Source organism: Manis pentadactyla, chromosome 8 (assembly GCF_030020395.1).
Source record: "Manis pentadactyla isolate mManPen7 chromosome 8, mManPen7.hap1, whole genome shotgun sequence".
Taxonomy (NCBI): Eukaryota; Metazoa; Chordata; class Mammalia; order Pholidota; family Manidae; genus Manis; species Manis pentadactyla.
Genome location: NC_080026.1, coordinates 107,947,609 through 107,966,694, shown reverse-complemented (window position 1 = coordinate 107,966,694; position 19,086 = coordinate 107,947,609). Strand labels below are relative to the sequence as shown.

The 19,086-nt window shown below is 42.3% G+C and overlaps 1 protein-coding gene across 9 annotated transcripts in view; it reads right to left on the bottom strand.

The window, feature by feature from the left end:
• Nucleotides 1-1,155: 1,155 nt before the first annotated feature.
• The window catches only part of LCOR (ligand dependent nuclear receptor corepressor), a 192,359-nt gene continuing 174,428 nt past the window's right edge, over nt 1,156-19,086 (bottom strand). For all 9 annotated transcript variants that reach the window (XM_057506175.1, XM_057506172.1, XM_057506177.1 and 6 more), the window contains one exon: nt 1,156-16,047. In XM_057506175.1, coding sequence (XP_057362158.1) covers nt 11,715-16,047 — 4,333 coding nt within the window. In that variant the 3' untranslated portion in view covers nt 1,156-11,714. The remainder of the gene's footprint in view (nt 16,048-19,086) is intronic.

Below are 19,086 nucleotides of genomic sequence, written 5' to 3'. Positions count from 1 at the left end.
GGGAAGTCGGGAGGGCTGGGGGACAGCTCCCCGGGAATGGCTGTGTGAGGACAGAGCCTGGCACCGTACAGCACACTCTGAGATCTGGGGAGGCTGCCCATCCTCATTTCAAGTGTCTGCTCCCACATCCCATTGCATAGAGCCACACCCACATTTATCCTGGCTCTGAAGGGTTCACTTTGGGCAATGGATTAGAAAGGAGTGCAGCCTCTCAAACTGTCCCATAAGGTTAACCCAGAACAGTGGTTCTTAGGGATCAGAGAAGAAAAGCAGATAAATACATGTCTATAATGGTTCTAGTAGGATTTCAGACTGCAAAGTCACACTGAGGAGTTTTGTAGGGCACATGGCCTGAGTGCCTAGATGAGGCCAGGCCCTGGCAGTCAGGCTGGGCAAGGCCCCTGACACCGAAGGAACCCCGCTGGACCACAGACTGATATCCTGCCAGCAGACTGGGTTGTGGTGCACACCTTAACAGCACACGGTCATCTTGAGAGTGATCAGTGATGGTAGCTTCAGGGCCTTCAAAGTAATGAGGGTTCTAGAGAAAATGAACTGGGTAAAGGAGAGAAAATGGGGTGAAACAGGGTTGTAAGATCAAGTATCTGGAGTAGCCAGTAGGTTACCTGAGTCAAGACATGCCTGTGGCCCATCATTTGTATTGATGCTTCTGACAAAAGCAGCAGGCAGAGACCCATTTCCCTATGTAAAGAAAAAGGGACAAAAGTAACCGAGTTAGGGATTGTGGCGACCTAAAGGGCACATTCTCTAGTCTACTTAGCTCCAGCTGATTCTTACCATTCACTAACTTCATCAGATCTTCATTTTTTGTTGAGAAGCTAGAAATCAATGTTTATGTAAACCCTTATAATTTTTGACTTATTAAAAATGAGACTAAGTAAAACACAACTTATGAGCCACCATTTGCAACCTCTGAGTTAAATAAGTGGCAATTTTCACAGTCAAAAGGAAGAGGGGCCAAGGGGCCCAGCCAAGGGGAGGGGCAGCAGGTTGAGGCTGGGGGTGGCCACAATGAAACAGATGCCCGGGCTTCTTAGAGTTGCCAAATTTTCCTGAGACTGCAGACATTGCAGCTCTGGTATCTATCCCAGGCCTACAGAATTAACCTGGGATGTCCCCTCCCCAAGTCCAGTGGGTCTGCACCTCTCAGGTTATATTCTGGTTAGTTTGCCACACGATGAATACTGGAGGAAGAGGTCCAGGGCACAACTCACAAATGGCCACCGATCTAGCAAACAATGTTCCTTTAAGTCCCACAGCCATGGCTGAGGCAGAAGAGTAAGAGGTATTGCTTTTTGGTGCCTTCTGGCAAGTTATCAACTTTGCCATAGGCTGCAAGTTGCATCTGGTCTTCAATGCATTCTGTACCCTCTGCAGTAACTACACAAACACACTTTAATATCAAAGAAGTTTAATACGCTGCAATAAAATAAGCGCCTAGAAAAAGCTCATGGAATAGATGTCAATGTTAGAGAAATCCCTCCCACACATCCTCTAGCCCCATACCTCAAAACCAAACAAGAAAACCTGAAACAACAAAGGAAATCCTTCCAAGCTTGGATTTCAGTGAGGGCCCTTTTACCAATAACAAGAACACAGTTTCCTACATGGCCTAATAGGAAAGTAAAACACAGAAACACACAAAAAAATCCACACGATTTCAATATTTAAGAGACTTGGATCACAGTCAAAGTTAAAATAACTCCAACTTTTATAGCTATACATATTGTTTTAAAGCAACTTAATATATTTTTTAATTTCATATATACACTCTCAAAGGTTCTTCAGGTGAGGTATGTAAACATTATCTAATGTAAAATTTTCAATGTTTCAAACCAACAAATTCACAGCATACATTGAATTTTCATCCATTAAAGACACAGTATTTTCCTATACTCACTAACATAGTGGAAATCCAGGTCCAAGAGATACATGCTGATCGTCCCGATTACCGTTAGCAGAATTTCTCATTTTGCTGCTTTTGGAAAGACCACCTTCACACAGGTCAGGAGCACACATTTGGTACCACGAAGGGGCTAGGGCCTCCAGAGACCCTCTCCTTGGGTGCCTGGATCACTGGCTAAGACTCACAAAACAGCAAAAAGGAGCACATCTTAACAACTACAAGATTGACCTTGGCAATGACAACACTGGGAGGAACCAGAAAGGAACGGTAGAGATTCATCTTAGAGCTCCCTGGTCCACAGCTGGATCAGCAGCCCCTGCCCTACACTCATTCTGAAGGGTCGTGGCCTAAAAAGAATAAAAACCCAACACGGCACCTGAGTTTCAGTTAAATTGCATGGGCCTCTTATGACCCCCTGGCCCTCAGGAGGGCCTGGGCTGTGCTTTTCATACAGGTTGGGGTTGAATTTCTTAATATCATAATGCATATGGGAAAATAATGCCATGAGTTCACAAAGACGACCAATGCCTGCACACAGGCACTGGCCAGCGACCTTGGAGGAGCTCAATTTTGAAAACTACTTGTTCCCTGAGGGTAAACAGCAGGCTTCTATTGAGATTAAGTGAGGCTAATAAAGGGATTATTTATTACAAGGTAATAAGACTTGGGGAGCCTCAGGCCAGAATTCTATTTTACCACATAATCTACAATGCCCCTCCCCACCCTCCCACCACAAGAAGTAGTCACCTTCCCAATGATACATTATAGGTCAGTTTCTTCCCTCTTGCTCACCTTCTGGCTCAGCAATGGAAAGTTTTATCCTAATGCACCCACTTCAATCTAAAAAAACACTAGTGAAAAATTCCAAACACCATCATAAATACAAAAAAAGACATATTTCAAAAGCCTAAAAAACTACATTATTCCTAATGGTTATTTGGGTGTGGGGTATTTTTCATAAAGTTTAGGACGGTCACAAGGAGAGGCTGCAAAACAGCTTCGAAACCTGTTGAACTGGACACGCTGGGAGAAGGAAGAGCAACTGCCCTCTGTGCACTGACCTAAGTGGGTTAACCCCAGACATGAAGGGGGCTTCAGACGTATCAAACCAGGCACAAGGAGGATGACAGGAAATGGGTTAGCTTTTAAAATATCGAGTAGGTCAGATACAGTCAAAGAGCTTTTAACTGGCCTTTTAATTTCTAATGTAAAAAGTTCTTACATTTATGCAACAGCCAAATGAACTCTGCCTCAACTTGATTCTGGAAAAGACACAAATTCATGGAAAACTGATAATTTTTCAATGTCTATACCCAGTTTTTGATGTGTCTGGTGCTGGCAGATTTCTCATCTGTTGCTAGAGTTGTATGACATAAAGGAGCGTGCAGATAAACAAAAGCAAAAATTCAAGTACAGCAACCTCTCCGGCAAAGGCAAGAGGTCTTAGCAAGAGCTGTTCTACCTCTACCCTATCCTCTGAGACAAAGGGCCAACATGGCTCCTGGAAGAAATGTTATCATCTAGGATCTTATTGCTTATGGGCAACACATCAGAAAGAATACCTGGAAATCTGTTCTGCAGATCTGGGGACTGACCATAGACCAGTTTATTGTGTGTGTATGTACACATACAAATATAGCATAACCAGATGAGAACAGGGGGCAATTAAAGCCTGGATAGGATGTAACATTACAGATCAAATGCCCCAAACAGCTCTCAACCTGCTGGTTTTTGTTCTTTGTCCATGTGTGAACTGTGTTATGAAAACAAGTTCACTGCTCAAAATATCTTCTACAATATTACAATGCAAACCAACATCACTCAGAACATGAATCTGCATACAGCACATGTAATAAATATTTTTAAAAAACTATTTACAGCATTACTTTCTGTGATCATTTAGATGAGAGCAAAATTTACTTCTTCCTGCAAAGGTAAAAAAAATTTTGTCTAGTTCAGTGCTAAATTCCCTGGCACCTAGTTACCCATTCACATTTCATCTTAAAAAAGATTTGCTTACAAAGAGTCTCTTAGAAAAAAACATTCTCCAGCATTACTGCTCAAGTGTCCTCATTTGTTTAGAAAAGACAAAGGGAGGCCATAAATAAATATGACAATTATGGTTCAGATGGATGATAAAAACCCCAAGCTCCCTGCAGCCCTGGAGCTGTGGTTCTCAGTCTAGGTAGCAGGGCAGAATGAGAATCACGACTCAGCCCAGGGGGGTGTCGTGGGGAAGAGGCGTGGGGAAGAGGAACATGATCATAGAGCATCAGTTCCATTGCATCAAGGGGGTGCTTGAACTGCAGACTAGGACTCCTGAGAGTAAAGCTGCACACACCTCAGACCAGAGGGTCTCCTGTAACCATCAGTTACCAGTGGGGCTGGCCCACATCTGCACAGATGCTTGCTGGGACAGCAGGGGGAGGGGGAGGTGAGTCGAGGTGCTCACAAGTACTGTCAAGGTGCAGAAGGAAACATGGGATAGTTACCTCCCACGGTTAGGGGAGTCTGAATAGGTATGCTTCACAAATATGAGAAAAACTAAAATACATCTTAATGCTTTCTTTAGGCAACCAGTGGTTTCTCCACATCCCACAGGTATGGGTTCGGATTGCCTTCGGGTTACAACTAAGGCTCATTTCCCTGCCCAGGTTGTGGAAGGCTATGGTTGACTGTACCAACAGGGTATGCAAAAAGGGGCTGCTTGAGGCAAGCCCGATACCATGTGCACAGCCATACTGACTGTGGGAGACCCACTCTGTTCTGGGATGGGGTGACAGTCGGGGTATGTGCTCATGTTCCCAATCCATGTTGCATCTGCTCAAATACAGTGAACGCTTCAAGGCCCCACCCTTCTGCTTTTACTGTGCTGTGTAGAGATTTCACAGATGCCCATGGTAGTTGGGGAGGACAGGTGGCTAGGAAGAACACTTTTTTTGAAAGCCCTTTGATAATTTTTTGTTGTTAAAATAAATACTTTCTATAGAAGCATTTGAACAGGAAAATATCACTATTTATACAGTGAAATAAATTCCACAGTGGTGTTTAAATATGTATCATCAATGTACTTGAAACCATAGCTGCTAGCAGTCTCTCAGAACTATTAAGAATGCAGAAATCACTGAGAGACTAATAACCTTAAGCTAGAATGGCTCTAAAACTAATCCTCACCTGTAGTATAAATACATAAAATTATGCAAATATTGTTTGCATAGCATCTTTTCCACTAAGTAGCTTTTCCACAAAGTAGCTCCCACATACTACAGCTTTAGCTACAGACAATATGAGATGCAGATTATAGAAAACAGTAAGGTAAAAAAGTTGATAAATTGAATATTTGGACCCCATGGCTAAATACAATAGAATTATGAAAAGAAATGTGTTCATTGAAGTTCTTGGGAGGCGAGAGACTGTCCCAGAGAAGATGCCTCCTGGAAGGGGGTTGGTGGCAAGAGCTGAAGGTACAAGATGCAAAGGGTGGCTCCTCAAACTGAGGCGAGTCGGGCCTTGCAGGGTCGGGCTTCACTGGTCGGGACGGAGAGCTCTGAACTTCAGTCTAAAGCTGCTGGTGTGCTACAAAAGGCGCCATCGAAATGCTGGTATCTTTAAGAGAGCTGAGAATGGCTGGTATGGATCTGAGGTTACAACAGGCAAAGACCAGATGTTTACATTCACAGGAAAATGACCAAAGCTTGGGAAGTGATACATTAGTGAATATGTTGTACATGAAAAGAAAAGGAGGCCTCCAGGGGATAAAACTAATATACCAGTGTTTGTGGGGAGAGGCACTATTTTAGGCTTTAGGTTCATTATTAAGTCCCTCTGTATTGAAAGAGGAATGTCTCTGCATGACAGTCAAGTTCACCCTGATTCATAAACATGAAGACTGTTGTACTTTGTTTAAAAGACTTCATACTTTTAGTTTTAACACTTATCCTTGTAGATAAGATCATAAGTTCACGATTCAGCAAATATCCAACCAACATGGGGGATTTTCTTAATGCATGAGCATTTCTCAGGAATAATGTGTGAAGCAGCCATGTGCTGAGATGAACAGGTAACAAGTTAAAATTTGAGGGAAAGAGATGGTATAATGCTGGACTACATGAGAAAGTAAGTTTGCAACTAACTGTCCACACAATTTGATCTTGAATGACATATTGCAAAGGGTAGTAAATATTTTATATATCAGGTTGTGTGGGTGACATATGGTCTCTGTTACTCTTTTAAAAATGTATAACCCTTAAAAAAAGGTAAAATGCATTCCTCCAGCCTCTGACGTATTGCAGAATCATGTGCACCTGGTCTTTTTCAGTGGACATTCTATACTTGAGTGTGGCTTGCCTACCGAGCCCTTGGTGTTACATGAAATGGTCCCCGGCAGGGGAGAAAGCCTGTATGTCACTGTGCTCACCAGGACAGCACGACCACACAGTGCCCCTCTGAAGGCCAAAGCAAAGGATGTCTCCTGTGCACTGTGCTTAAACCACCAGGGCTCTGGGAAAAGGAAGATCAGACAGACAGGAGGTAATGGAAGGAACTGGGCAAATCCAAGAGCAAGGACATCTGCAAAGTGCCCAAGGTGGTTCCCTGGGTCCCCAGAGCAGCGCAGCAAAGCCCTGAGCTGAGAGCAGCATCAGAGAGCTCTGGGTTTCTGCTTGAGTATGATTTAATATCTAAAAGAAAGGGGGCAGGCCTTCAAGTCCTCCAACCCATCCACTGTAGAAATACAACAATTTATTCTGATGTTTGAAGGAATGAATTATATTGAAGGCTGCCTCAAAAGGCTTCCAATAATTCTGCCTGTTTTAAGTACAATAATCTTTTTATTTTCTTTTTTCCCCTGGAAAGGATTTGGGAGCAAGCACGGGAAGAGTACTTACTGATAGGTTGGGAGGATTGCCTTGATGATGTAATACAGACAGAGTTCATACCTACAGAAAAATTTCAGTATTTCAGTGGACGTCAAGCCACAAGAACACAAAAATTAATGGCTAGTAATTCAAAATTATAACTATTTCAAAACAATTGGAACAGTCACTTCTGGGACCAATGACAAAAAATTTTTCATTAACATGACATTCAACTTCATTTTTAAAGACAGCACAGAAGCTTCTCCTTTAGTTTTTGGGGAGGTGGAGGACTAACACCTTGGCAGCTGAGCGAATTTGATCTAATGATGTTATCTATAATTTCATAGTCACATTCAGGTTATAATATGCTCCAATTTTTCTGTTATTCTTTTCAAAGCACTTCAAGCCTCTATGTTTTATTTGTTGGCTTGCCTTTAATAAAATTATTTTGTAAGGAGAGTATGCGATTGATAATGTATCAGTACCAATACATTTTTATTTTCCTAGAAGCTGGTCAAAAATATTACATAACAAATAATGCTCTGGGTTTGTGATTTACCTGTTTCCTATGAAAGACTTTTTCAGTATCTAAATGTGAGGTTCAGAAAACTGAACAGTCAACTAAAGTTGTCTCAGTTAATTTTGAAAGAAACAAAATCTTGGCTTACTTCAATAACAAACAAGGAGTGAAGCTTGAGTTGGGTCTAAGTGGAATGAGAGGCCAGGCCACGTAATTTCAGAACTCTGAATCCCAGTCTGCTCATGGGTTCTGCCTCTGCAGGCTAGACATGGCCTTACTATGAATACTGCGACAGGCGATTCCGAGAAGGAAGATGTGAGGCTAAGGGAGCTCACGTTGCAGGAGATGGCATTCAGTGTACTAGAGCAACATAATGTGTCTCTTTCAAGAAGAAATAAAGAAAAGTAAAAGAAAGGATAAAATTGACGTAAGATAAGTAAGAAGGGGACAAAAAGAGGACAGAGCTGAAGAGGCAGGAAAAAGGAGATAAATCAGGGAAGATTTGTTCCTCTAAAAGATTATTTTCTTAAGCAAGGATCAGTTAATTTTTTCTTAAAGGTCCACATAGTAATAGGCCACATGGTCTCTGTTGCAGATATTCAACTCTGCTGGAAAGCAGCCACAAACAATATATCAACGAATGGGCATGGCTCTGCTCCAATGAACACTTACTGACAAAAAAAGACCAGCCTATAGTCTATAGACCCTTGATAGATCATCTGGAAGCTAAGATAACCTGCACAAGCTGACTGACCACCACAAGGAGTGAAGGTAACACTACAGCATCTATAGCTTGTATCACAGCATGTTGCCCTTTCCTACTTGGCTCTTAGGTCCACTAGTCAATAGGAACGCTGCCCATAAATGAGAGCTACAGTGTCAGCCCCCACGACAGAATCCATGAGAAGGCAGGACAATTGAAGAGACCAAACTTCTAAGTAACGAATTCTCTGGAGGTGATGTATCTTACTGCCCATCTGGACAGTGAGAAATTCACCCACACAGTACAAATGCAGAGGGTCCCGTCAGAGGCACCACATGGGTGAAGGGAAGACTAACCGCCTCCTCTATTCACAACTACTGAAGAAACAGTGAGGCACAAAAACCAGAACTAATATTATTTTTTAAGATGAGGCTTGTACGGAAATCTTTAATGAAATACAGACACAAAAGAATTGGCCTAAGGGATCCAGGGGGCTAGCAATTGTAGATTAACAGATACTGGTAACAATCCCATGACGGAAGTCTCAAGAGCTGAACAGAGGTCACGGCCTTCCTGCTGCATGTCTGAGGAAGGACTGGGTGTGGCTCTGGGCCTGAGGAGGCAGTGGTCTTCATGTTGTCCTCCTAAGCCCAGGGCGTCTCATGGGATAGAAAATGGGTCTCCTGAAGAGGGCCCCTCTTTGGGGAGCCATGGGTGAAGCTTCAGAGACTGCTTCCCAAGCATCTCCCGGCTCTTCCCGAAGCTCAGGGGTAATACCAGTGCTCTCTGGTCATCACTTCAACGTCAGCCTTAACGCTGGGACAGTTACCTCACTAGGTATAGGCCCAGGAACAGAATTCCTTTCCGATTGGGATCCAGAATGTGGGACAGACTGCCTTTGCATCTGGTGGCAAGCCATACTGTGAAGATGGCTATCGGAAGGAGGTCTTTCCAAGAGAGGGAAAATGGGGGACTTGAGTCAGCTCTAAGCCTGGCTTGGATCTATCTGGGAGACAGGTCTGCCAGCAACAGCTGTAAGTATAAAAGGGCCTTCCAGGGTCGGCCATCAAGTTGGTTTTTTATTTTCCTTCTTCTAGGAGCAAAATGAACCGAATCAGCAAAAACGAGATCCAACAAATATAAAAATAATTCTGAATTTTTAAGTGTCCTAATTATGTAGAATCCAAGTCTATTTAAATGTAGCCACTACTATAAAGTATAAATTGATTTTAAAGATGATCCATTGCATTGTTAGGTATATAAAATAAATACATACACACTGATACCTTTTCTTAAATGTTGCCTGAAATGGGTGAGATGGCTATTATTTTGAAGTACGCTTTTAAAAATGAACAAGAACTTAGAAAAGTAGTGGAATGAATTACAAACCTGGAACTGGAAAAGTTCCACCCTACATAATGCCTCACACCTCTCCTTAATCTAAACAAACAAGCACCCTCACAAGGTGGCCTATACTCAGCTAGGGGGGCACTGTGAACACATATACAAGAATCAGCACACCTGACATCAGCAAACCTCAGCGGTTTAAGTCACCACAAAACAATATCCAGTGACAACTATATGAGAAGATAAAAAAAAAAACTTTAAAACCACTTTTTAAAGACTAAACGAACTTACTCAAAACATATTAATGCTTCTGTGCAACTTAATGCTGAAAAAGGGTTGCCAACACACACACTCAGCAGTTTCATTAATATAGGTAGCTCTTGAATATCCAAAGTCAAAGATATTAAAAAGAAAAAAAGAGACTCATGGGATAGAGAAGACATTAGAAAGAAGAAATAATCAAGGCTCCACTGAAGGTAGTAAGCATCGCAATCTGTGAAATTCAACACAGTTCTCAGTTTCCCATGAATCAAATGTTTTTTTCCAGTCCTATTTAATCATCTGAAGTTTTCATTATATACAGCAAACCTTTAACAGAATGGATAGAAAGCCTGTTTTATCATGAACTGAATGAACTAATGCATGAACAAGTCCATCTGGGTTTAACTAAACAGATCTGAAACATTCTAACTGGAAAAAAGTTTAACAGGAAGGACAGTAGTAGCTGTCCACAGGAGTCTACTTCAGTGACACAGCATGTTAGAGAAGCTGGTTGAGGCTTCAACAACAAAGGCTTTTTGTCAAGTGGCTCAATGGAAATGTTGAGTACACACTGTGTTATAGTGGAGCAATGTCCTAGGCATCAAGGGAAAGCCAGTGCACTTATTTCGGCTTTACCTGGGAAAGGCAAACATCAGTTACAAATATTGCAGCTCTCATTTTTAAGCCAAGGAACAGAGCCCAACAGGACAGTGGCAGGAAGGATTAACTACAAACCAATCAGAATAGACACCCACTCGAAACATATACTTTCAAGTTGGCACATAGCAGCTGAGCATCAGCTCTGGGTGTGGGGGATGTGGGCCCACTATGAGATATTGGAGCGGCTTTCTTCAACTGCAAATTGCTTTGACCTTTATGTAACTGTGTTGTTTAGACCTTTTGAGTCTGGTGGCAAAGTGGCTTTGGGGACGCTCATAGAGACCCTGGGCCACATTTAAACCATCTGGCCTGAGCTAATTATCCAGGTCATGAACACCCTAGCACACTGCATGGGGAAGAAAGAATTTTACTGTGGAACTGGGAATGGGAGACACTTGTGGCTGATGACCAAGTGCAAATGCATCTGAACACACATGCACACATGTTAACATTTCTATTACTGGAAATAACATTTAGCTTTCTTCAAATATGGAAGTACTCGGGGTCAGAGAAAATTAGAATAGTCACTCTTAAACTAATTGCCAAATTATAGCTACACAGTTAAAAATTAAAAAATACTAGATATTTTTTCCCCCAATGTAGAATGAAAACCTTTTCAGAGTGTTATGAAGCTTTCAAGGCCAAAAATGAAAGGATGGTAGAATCAGTAATGCAAATTTGGAGGACGTAAATAATTTTCAGAGGTCATAAACCAGTACTAATGCCTTGTGACACACCTTTTGTCCCACAGGCACAGAATTTAGAATACATTTTCTCAAATGACAGAAGATCAAAAGTGAGAAGAGTGGCCAAGAATGAATATGATTTTTTAAAAAGGGATAACAGAAATATTAATCTTTTAAAATCATTATAAATTCCCTCTGCATTCTCCACATACCATAAAAAATGATTTGGTTTAGCTTTCAAATATCATTTAAACAAACAAGACAGAGAGGGAAGTTCACTGCTAGGGTTTGCAAAGAGGAGTATCTGTTCATGTACAGATACTGCAGGGTGGCTGCTGAAAAGCTACTTTAATGTGCATGATGGTGGTCTTCTTGGCTACAGTACAAGTGCTTGTGCATCAAGTATAAAATACAAGCCTTTAATCACATAGATCAGCTTTTTAGCTTTTGTAAATTTAAAGACAAAAAGGATAAATAAGGCACTGTACTTTTAAAAACTAAAACTGCTTGGTTCCAAGTTTAAAACCCAAGGAACAACCAGAATATAATATATAACTTCCCTTACTCAGCCTCAGAGAAAGACTCTACAAGTTTCCTTCTCCATCTGAGATGCATTTTCTGACATCTTAAATTGTGGGGTTCTCCATTAACTGCAGATTTGAAAGGCTTGATAAGCTTATAAAAGCAGATTTAGTTAATGCAAAATAAAGGGCTACTTCTGTAGAACAGTTACTCATGGTTTCCACCCTTCCAATCACTTTGCATCCAGCCGCCTCCGTTTGCTGTGGGAAGAGTCCAGCTTCGCCTTCAGCTTTCGTTTTCTCTGGGCTGCACTGTTCTCTGGGGTTTTCGTCAAAGGTCTGGCCCGAGTCTTTCCGTTGTTTTGCTTCCTGTTCGGGGCTTTCTGTGGCTTGGAAGAGGATTCACCTGCCCCTTTTTGCTTTGCAGGCTTTGTCACTGTCTCCAAGGTGGCAGGCTGCACAGGCCTTTTGTTTGTATTCTCTTTTTCTTTCCTGGAGGAAGGGCAGCTCTTCCCAGGGGACTTTTTAGGGATCTTCACTTTATTCTCCTTCAAAGATGTCTTTCTGGGCAGCTGGCTGGTTCTGTCCCTTGCAGCTGGCTTCTTGGCAGCAGGGGTCTTGGTGGAGCTGTCAGCATGCTTTTCTTTGATGGCTTTCATCGCAGGTCCCTTGTCCTTCCGCTCCTGAGTGCTGCCGCCTTCTGTTCTCTTGCGTTTATTCTGAACTTCTGCTTTTGGCAAAATCTCAGACACCTGTTTGCCTTTCCTTCCCTTCATCCCATCAGTACTCTTGAGCTTAATGGGAAACCCATCTGCATCCACCTGCAGGGCGAGCTTGGGGGACATCAGAGGGTTGATGCAGACACTCTTACAACTTGGCTTGCTTTCCACAGCCTGGCCAAATGGGCTTTCCATTTCCTCATTCTTCATCAAACACTGCTGGGCTCTGAGCTTTCCTCGAATATTGGAGTACTTCCTAAGGATCCGGGTACTGGCTGGAGTAGGCGAGTTTGTGGAAGGATGGCTGTTTCTACATTCCTTGACTTCTTGTCTATTGTCTTCAGAATTGGGGCTGGGGCAGATGTCATTGCCATCCTCTGCCTCCACTTGGTCAGGATTCTCCCGAAATTTAGCCCAGAGTTTCTGCGTTTTCCAATTGTTCCTCGCAGGAGTAGCTCCAGGAAATTTCTTCAAGTGTTTTTTCAAACGTTCAGCCTGTAGTGAACTGGGGTACAGGCTGGAAGGAGAGTACTTCTGAAGGGGATGCTTGACAGGGGGTATGTCTCCTGGAAGACGAGTATTGAGCTTCTTCACGATTACCAGAGACCGGGTTTCAGTGGTCTCTAAGAACCATTTACAAACATTAGATAATTTAAAGTTTGTCATAAATAGCATCTGAACAGGAGAAAACTTTTGAACCTCCAATGAACCCCTACATTTCCGTGACCTTTTCTTGCTTTTCCAAATCTCCTTCAGTTTATCTGACTTATTCCTCGCTCTTGGTGTTGGCTGGGCTTCCTTCTCCAACTGGATCCAGCCCTTCTGAACTTTCATGTACTGGGCATTGAAGTTGGCGATAAGCTCCTGGTTCTCCTCCTCAGCACACCACTCCACGAACTTTGGCTGGTCCTCTGCCCCTGGATCCGCATCATCCTCATCTAAGGGATCTCCACTCTCTGAAGCACCATTTTCCTTTGGCATTCGGTTCCCCTGTGCTGCTTCCTTGTCTGACGTCACTTTTGCAGTATCCAACAAGTCCAAAGAATGAGCATGTCTTAGGTTGTAGGCTGAAGAAGTCAGTCTTGTAAGCCTTGGGACCCATTTTGGGGGTCCATCAGCATCACCACTTCCACTACTTGACAACCCAAGTGAGCTGGCAGGCCCATCACCACCAGCACCGTTATGCTGGGTATCTGCATTGTCTACCTCGTTCACAGCCTCCTCTGTGTCTTGTGCAGCAATAGGTCCTGGATTCCCTTTTGATTGTTCTGGGAAAGTATGAGGAATACTTTCCAAGGGGTCATGAGCATTCTTCTCACCTAGCTTAGACTGAACATAGATTTCCAGTTTCTCTCCAGGCAGGGGCTGGTCAACTGTGGTTATGGGATCACTGCTGGGGAAAGTAGCTCCTTCTTCCCTGTGGAATTCTTTTGTCAGCAGGTTTTTAAAGCTCTGCCGGGTGATGATCCCGGCTCCCTCACCCTCCTGCTCAGTATCTTTTGCAGAGGGCTTTTCATCAACATTTGGGTTTTCAGTGTCCTCTGGAGCTTTTGTAAGGAAACTGTTAGTCAGAAAGTCTTCAGGTGTTGTCTCACTCAGGTAACCTTCTTTCTTAGAACGTTTTGCACCAGGATTTTTAGAAACCTTGATTTCAGGACAAGCAGAGGAAGAATCTGAACTCTGGTTTCTTAGGCCCCTATCAGCAGAGGAATCTGCAAGCTGACTTCTGAGGCACCTATCAGAGGCCTCAGGGAATTTTTTACCTTTCTTCTTCTTGTCCAAATTCTCTTCAAGTGAGTCAATGTTTTGATCACACATATCTTTTTCTGAAAGATGTTTTCCATCACTGTCCTCTCCCTCTAATTCTCCTGTACCACTGGCTCCTTCACTTTCCTCAACTTCACTGGGGTTTTTGTTGTTAGTAAAAGTGCAGCTTTCTGTCAAGAGTGGGTTAGCCTCTAGCTCCTGAGTATCTTCAGTCACAGCTTCCGTATTGATGCTTTGGTCATCCTCGGCCTTTCCCAGGCCCATGGGAGGTGCCAAGCCCACAAGAGGACTCTGATTTTCTGAGCATGAAGGACTTTGCTCTCTACTGACTGTTTTAGCAGAAGAACAAGGCCAAGAAACAACATCTTCACTGCCTCCTTCAGAAATGCTCTCAGTGGAGGGAACCAGGTGACAGCCTTGGGTTACACTCATCTCCTTTGTATCCAACAGTTCATCAACTGGTTGCTGGTCTGGTTCAAGAGAAGTTATCCCACTCGCTGTGGGAACTGAAAGCATGGTGCTACTTTCTGACCCGTCCTCTTCAGGAAGGTGAGCAGAGAGACGCCCCACCGGGCTGGAGGCTATCGTCTCCTTTGACCCAGGGGAGCTGTTTGGACTTGGTTTATTCATCATGGGACAAACCTCAGAGTCTTGAGATTCCTTCTCAGATGCAGTGTCTCTGTCTCCTTCTGTGAGGGAGGTTATTTCTTTACTAAGTTTTTCAGGGCTGTCTTCTCTGGGATGCTGTACACTCACTGTAGGTGTAGGGGCTGAAATTTCCAGGGTCTGCTTGGGAGTGATCACTGCTTCCAACACCAGTGTTGAGCAGCTTGCTTTTTCGTGGGAGTGTAAATTTCTGGCCAGCGTCCGAACAGTAGGCAGCTCACAACAATCCCCATTGAAGAGGTATCCTCGAGTACTCTTCCTGGCTGTTTTCCGAGAAGACGGTATTGCTCTTTGATTCTCAAAATGGCATTCTGTTATTGGCTGACTGATATAAACGACATCACACTGGTTATCATAATCGTTTATCCTCAACCCTGATGCCCTTTTACTTTTCCGAGCTGTCTTAACAGAGGTTGACATCACCTTAGTTCGTGAATGTCCATTAGATGCTTTGTGTACAGCTGGCACAGGGCTGGGGGCTAACCAACCGTCTTTGGAATGATCAAACTGGCCCTTATCACTGGGATGTAAATGATAACCCACCTTATTTCTTCCTAATGAGTGAAGATGGTTCTCTTGCTTTGGCCTTGAATCTTGTTCACTTGCCTCTAAATCCTGGTGTAAAGGTGTTTTTGAGCTACCCTGTAAAGCATTCTCTTTGTCAGCAGTTCCAGGTGAATTTCCCATAAATCCTGAGTCCCAAGCCTTTTCTGATAAAGCTCTGAATGAATTTCTTTGAGCAACAATACAGCTGTTGCTCTCTTCCTTCTCAGCTGCCACTTTTACTGCAAGTAGGCTTTCTCCTAAAGCTGAGCTCTGCATATGATCTTTACCACCTTCACACATTCTCACATTTGTGTCTTGCTCCTGTCCAGTGGTTTGCCCCTCCAAGCTCTTAGAGATGTGGTGGAAGTTTAATGAGGAAGAATTAGATGCAGTGAGGTATCCCAGAGTGGAACTATCCATGGAACTACCAGAATTAGGTTTAGTGGTTGGAAGTTCAGAAGAATCTTTCTGGACAATAGTCAAGGCATTCTCTCTTCCATCTACAGAGTTTGTCCCAGGAGAAGTCTCCTTTAGGGGCTGTTCTGTCAAGTGTAAAGGGCTGTCAGAGCCCGATGAGCCTATGAGCAAATCTACAGAAGTAGGAGACTTCACATCAAGATATATACCATCCTTTTCCTTATGTTTGGTGCTTAGCTGGGCACAGCCAGCATTGCAAGTAGATGCATCCATTGCTCCAGAATCAGAAGGTTGCAGGTCCTCGGTGCCTGGCTGAGATTCAGTGTATAGATCGTTCAGAACACGAATGAACTGCTTCTGATGATGAGTGCACAGTTTGACCATGAACTTCTCCAGTGGGGACTTCGACTGATTGTTAGAATCTACTGCTATTGCTTCTGTTGAGTTCTCACTAGACAGACAAAGAGAAAGAAGGAATTAGCATGGTCATTTTCCAAAGAAACATTTTTACATTATGAAATTTACCAGATGTTACTCATGTTGTAAAGACAGTAGACACTGGCCAAACTGCTTTTAAGTGCCCGATACTTTTGATTCAACAATTGAGGAGTATTTACAAATTAAAATACAAGGACAGCCTGTGATGTTCTCAATCTGTAGTGACAACACCCTGCATACTTTTAAAGTGATTCATTACTTACAAATAATTTTTATTGTATAGAGAAGAAATATAATTGAAAAGAAGGTTTCTTCAAAAAATTAAATTTTGACCACTTTATTAACTCTAGTCGACCAACAAAATTTGACCAACTTTAGGCCTAGGTATTCCTGTTAAACAATCATTGGCTTTTTTTATTCATTCATTCATTAATTTTTTTAAGAACATTATATTTACTAGGCTCTCCCCTTCACCAAGTCCTCCCCACAAACCCCATTACAGTCACTGTCCATCAGCATAGTAAGATGTTGTAGAATCACTACTTGTCTTCTCTGTGTTGCACAGCCCTCCTCGTACCCCCCCCACATTATACATGCTAATCGTAATGCCCCTTTCTTCTTCCCTGCCCTTATCCCTCCCTACCCTCCCATTCTCCCCAGTCCCTTTCCCTTTGGTAACTGTTAGTCCCTTCTTGGGTTCTGTGATTCTGCTGCTGTTTTGTTCCTTCAGTTTTTCTTTGTTTTTATACTCCACATATGAGTGAAATCATTTGGTACAATCATTGGTTTTTAAGCGCACAACCCTGACAGAAATGCAGACACACCGTATTACAAATCTTGACTTAGAAATACTCAGAGAAATTATAGTTTTAACATGGTGTCTCAGCATGACCAATCAGTTGGACTGTATAATTCTGTAAACAGAGATAAAGGAATCTTCTACCCTTTCCTGGGGGAATAGAGATCAGTAATTTCACACTTCAGACACACTGGACGATGGAGTGACAGGCAATTCCTGATTCCTGGCCTCTAAGTGAGGTCACTGATATGGAATTGCACTGTAAAATGCAAGGCTCTATCAATGCAAGGTAGTTGTATCACATCTTTTCCATCAAGACCCACTTGTTGCATGTGACTAGACCTTAAACAAACATTTTACAATAATCCACAGGAAATCATTCTATATTCAAGAACCCTTTTCAACCTTTTCCATAACTTATCCAGGACAGAGTTTAACCTGGACAGTGGGGGCAGCAGGAGAGAATGATACTAGATTCAAGACAGGCTAAAAGGCAATTCCTGCTTAGACAGATGGGAGAGTGTTTTCAAGAGCTGCTCTGTCTGGGTTTTCTAAGTCCATGTAATTGGACTGCTCTAATTTCCTGGATTTTATACAATTTCTCAATCTTTCTCTCTTTGGACTATAACTCCTCAAGAGAGTATTACTTTGACTCTTCATGCAAGATAGCAGAGCACTAAGGGCAGCCTAATAAATGTGTGTTGAACAGATGTTGTTTGATAATCTCTTCCAGTTAATTCTTCTTTTTTCAATCTTTGACTTTTATCTCCCTGCCATGAGGTTCCTTTATAGGAAGGGTTACCCTAGGCAGTTTACATTGGCCTCCTACCTCCCCTTCCTCCTCTGGCCTCTGAAGTAGTATAGTTTTGGCAAGAAAAAAACAGATTGTGGAATATGAAAAACCTCTATTTTACTTCTAGCTCTGACATTTACTATTTCCTGGATCTTAGGCAAATTACTTAAATTCTCTGAACACTGCTTTCTGTTCTGTAAGTTGGAACCGAATATCAATATTTCAAAGGATTGTTATGAGATATTAGATACCATACATAAAGTACAAATCAGTTATAGTTTCTCTGTTCTTGACTTAGGGAAATTTTTGAGACCAAGTGGTGAATAAAGTTGCTGAAACATGTCTAAATATAAAACCAAATAAAACCCAGAAACTATTAGTCAAATCTTTTGCTCAATCTAAACCACTTTAGAGAAAAAAGGTTATACTCTTTCTATTTTCATAATTACCAAAGGAATTTTATTCAGTGGTGCCCCGGGTAACCGAAAAGGCCTAGTTACGACTACAGATCAGAAAGACTAGAAATGTCTTAGCAAATGCCTACCTCAAATTTGAAACTCATCACTGAATTGTGAATAAACCAAGAAGAAAATTATTACAGAAATATTGTAACAGGTGCATTGGGGTGGTGAACTTTAAAGTACATGGCAGTGGGGCCAAAATCTAATAAAGAAGACCAAAGCCAATTGGAAAAACCTCATTAAACACGACACTTACAACATGCATATTTTTCTGTATACAGTCCTTCAGCATAAAGTTTTAAAAAGGCAACATCTGGAATGTCAGCAGGATGAAGCCATCTGCTATGGGAGAGTGGCAAATATTTCCTTTCCTCAGAACAGGACAACCACTGACACCCTCAGGTGAGTGATTGTTAAGTCATTTCCAACTCTCAGACTCAGCAAGGTGTATAGGGGAGGTTAACAGACTTTGTATGCTCACGGAGAGGTTGGGAGGCCCCTGCTGAAGGTCCCCTCTGGGAGGTTTCTTGGGGCTGCCTTTCTGGTGGTACCAACAGCATCGTGTGTTACAGGATACAGTACTGTGAGATAGTACAGGCTAGTCGGCCACTTACTAGTGGTGTGACCTTGGCCAAAGCACTTAACATTTTGGGTCTTATTGGAGTGCCTGCCCTATCTACCATTTAGTACTGCTGCAAAGGAAAACCTACGAAGTTTACACAGACAGTAGGTACCATTCTTGTCAGCCAATCACATTAAATATGCTTCAGTAAAACTAACTTAAGTGATTAGGAGTGTGCCCTAATGCTTTCTTACAACCTAAAAAAAGTGAATTTTCTAGAAAATTAAGGTTTATCCTTCATATAAAAAAACACTTAAAATTTAAAAAATATTTTTGATGGAAATCTTTAAAAAATTTTATCATTCTCTGAGCCCAATTTACTTTCTTAATGACTAGCTTCATTACAATGTGCACTATTGTTGAAGTGTGGCTATTAT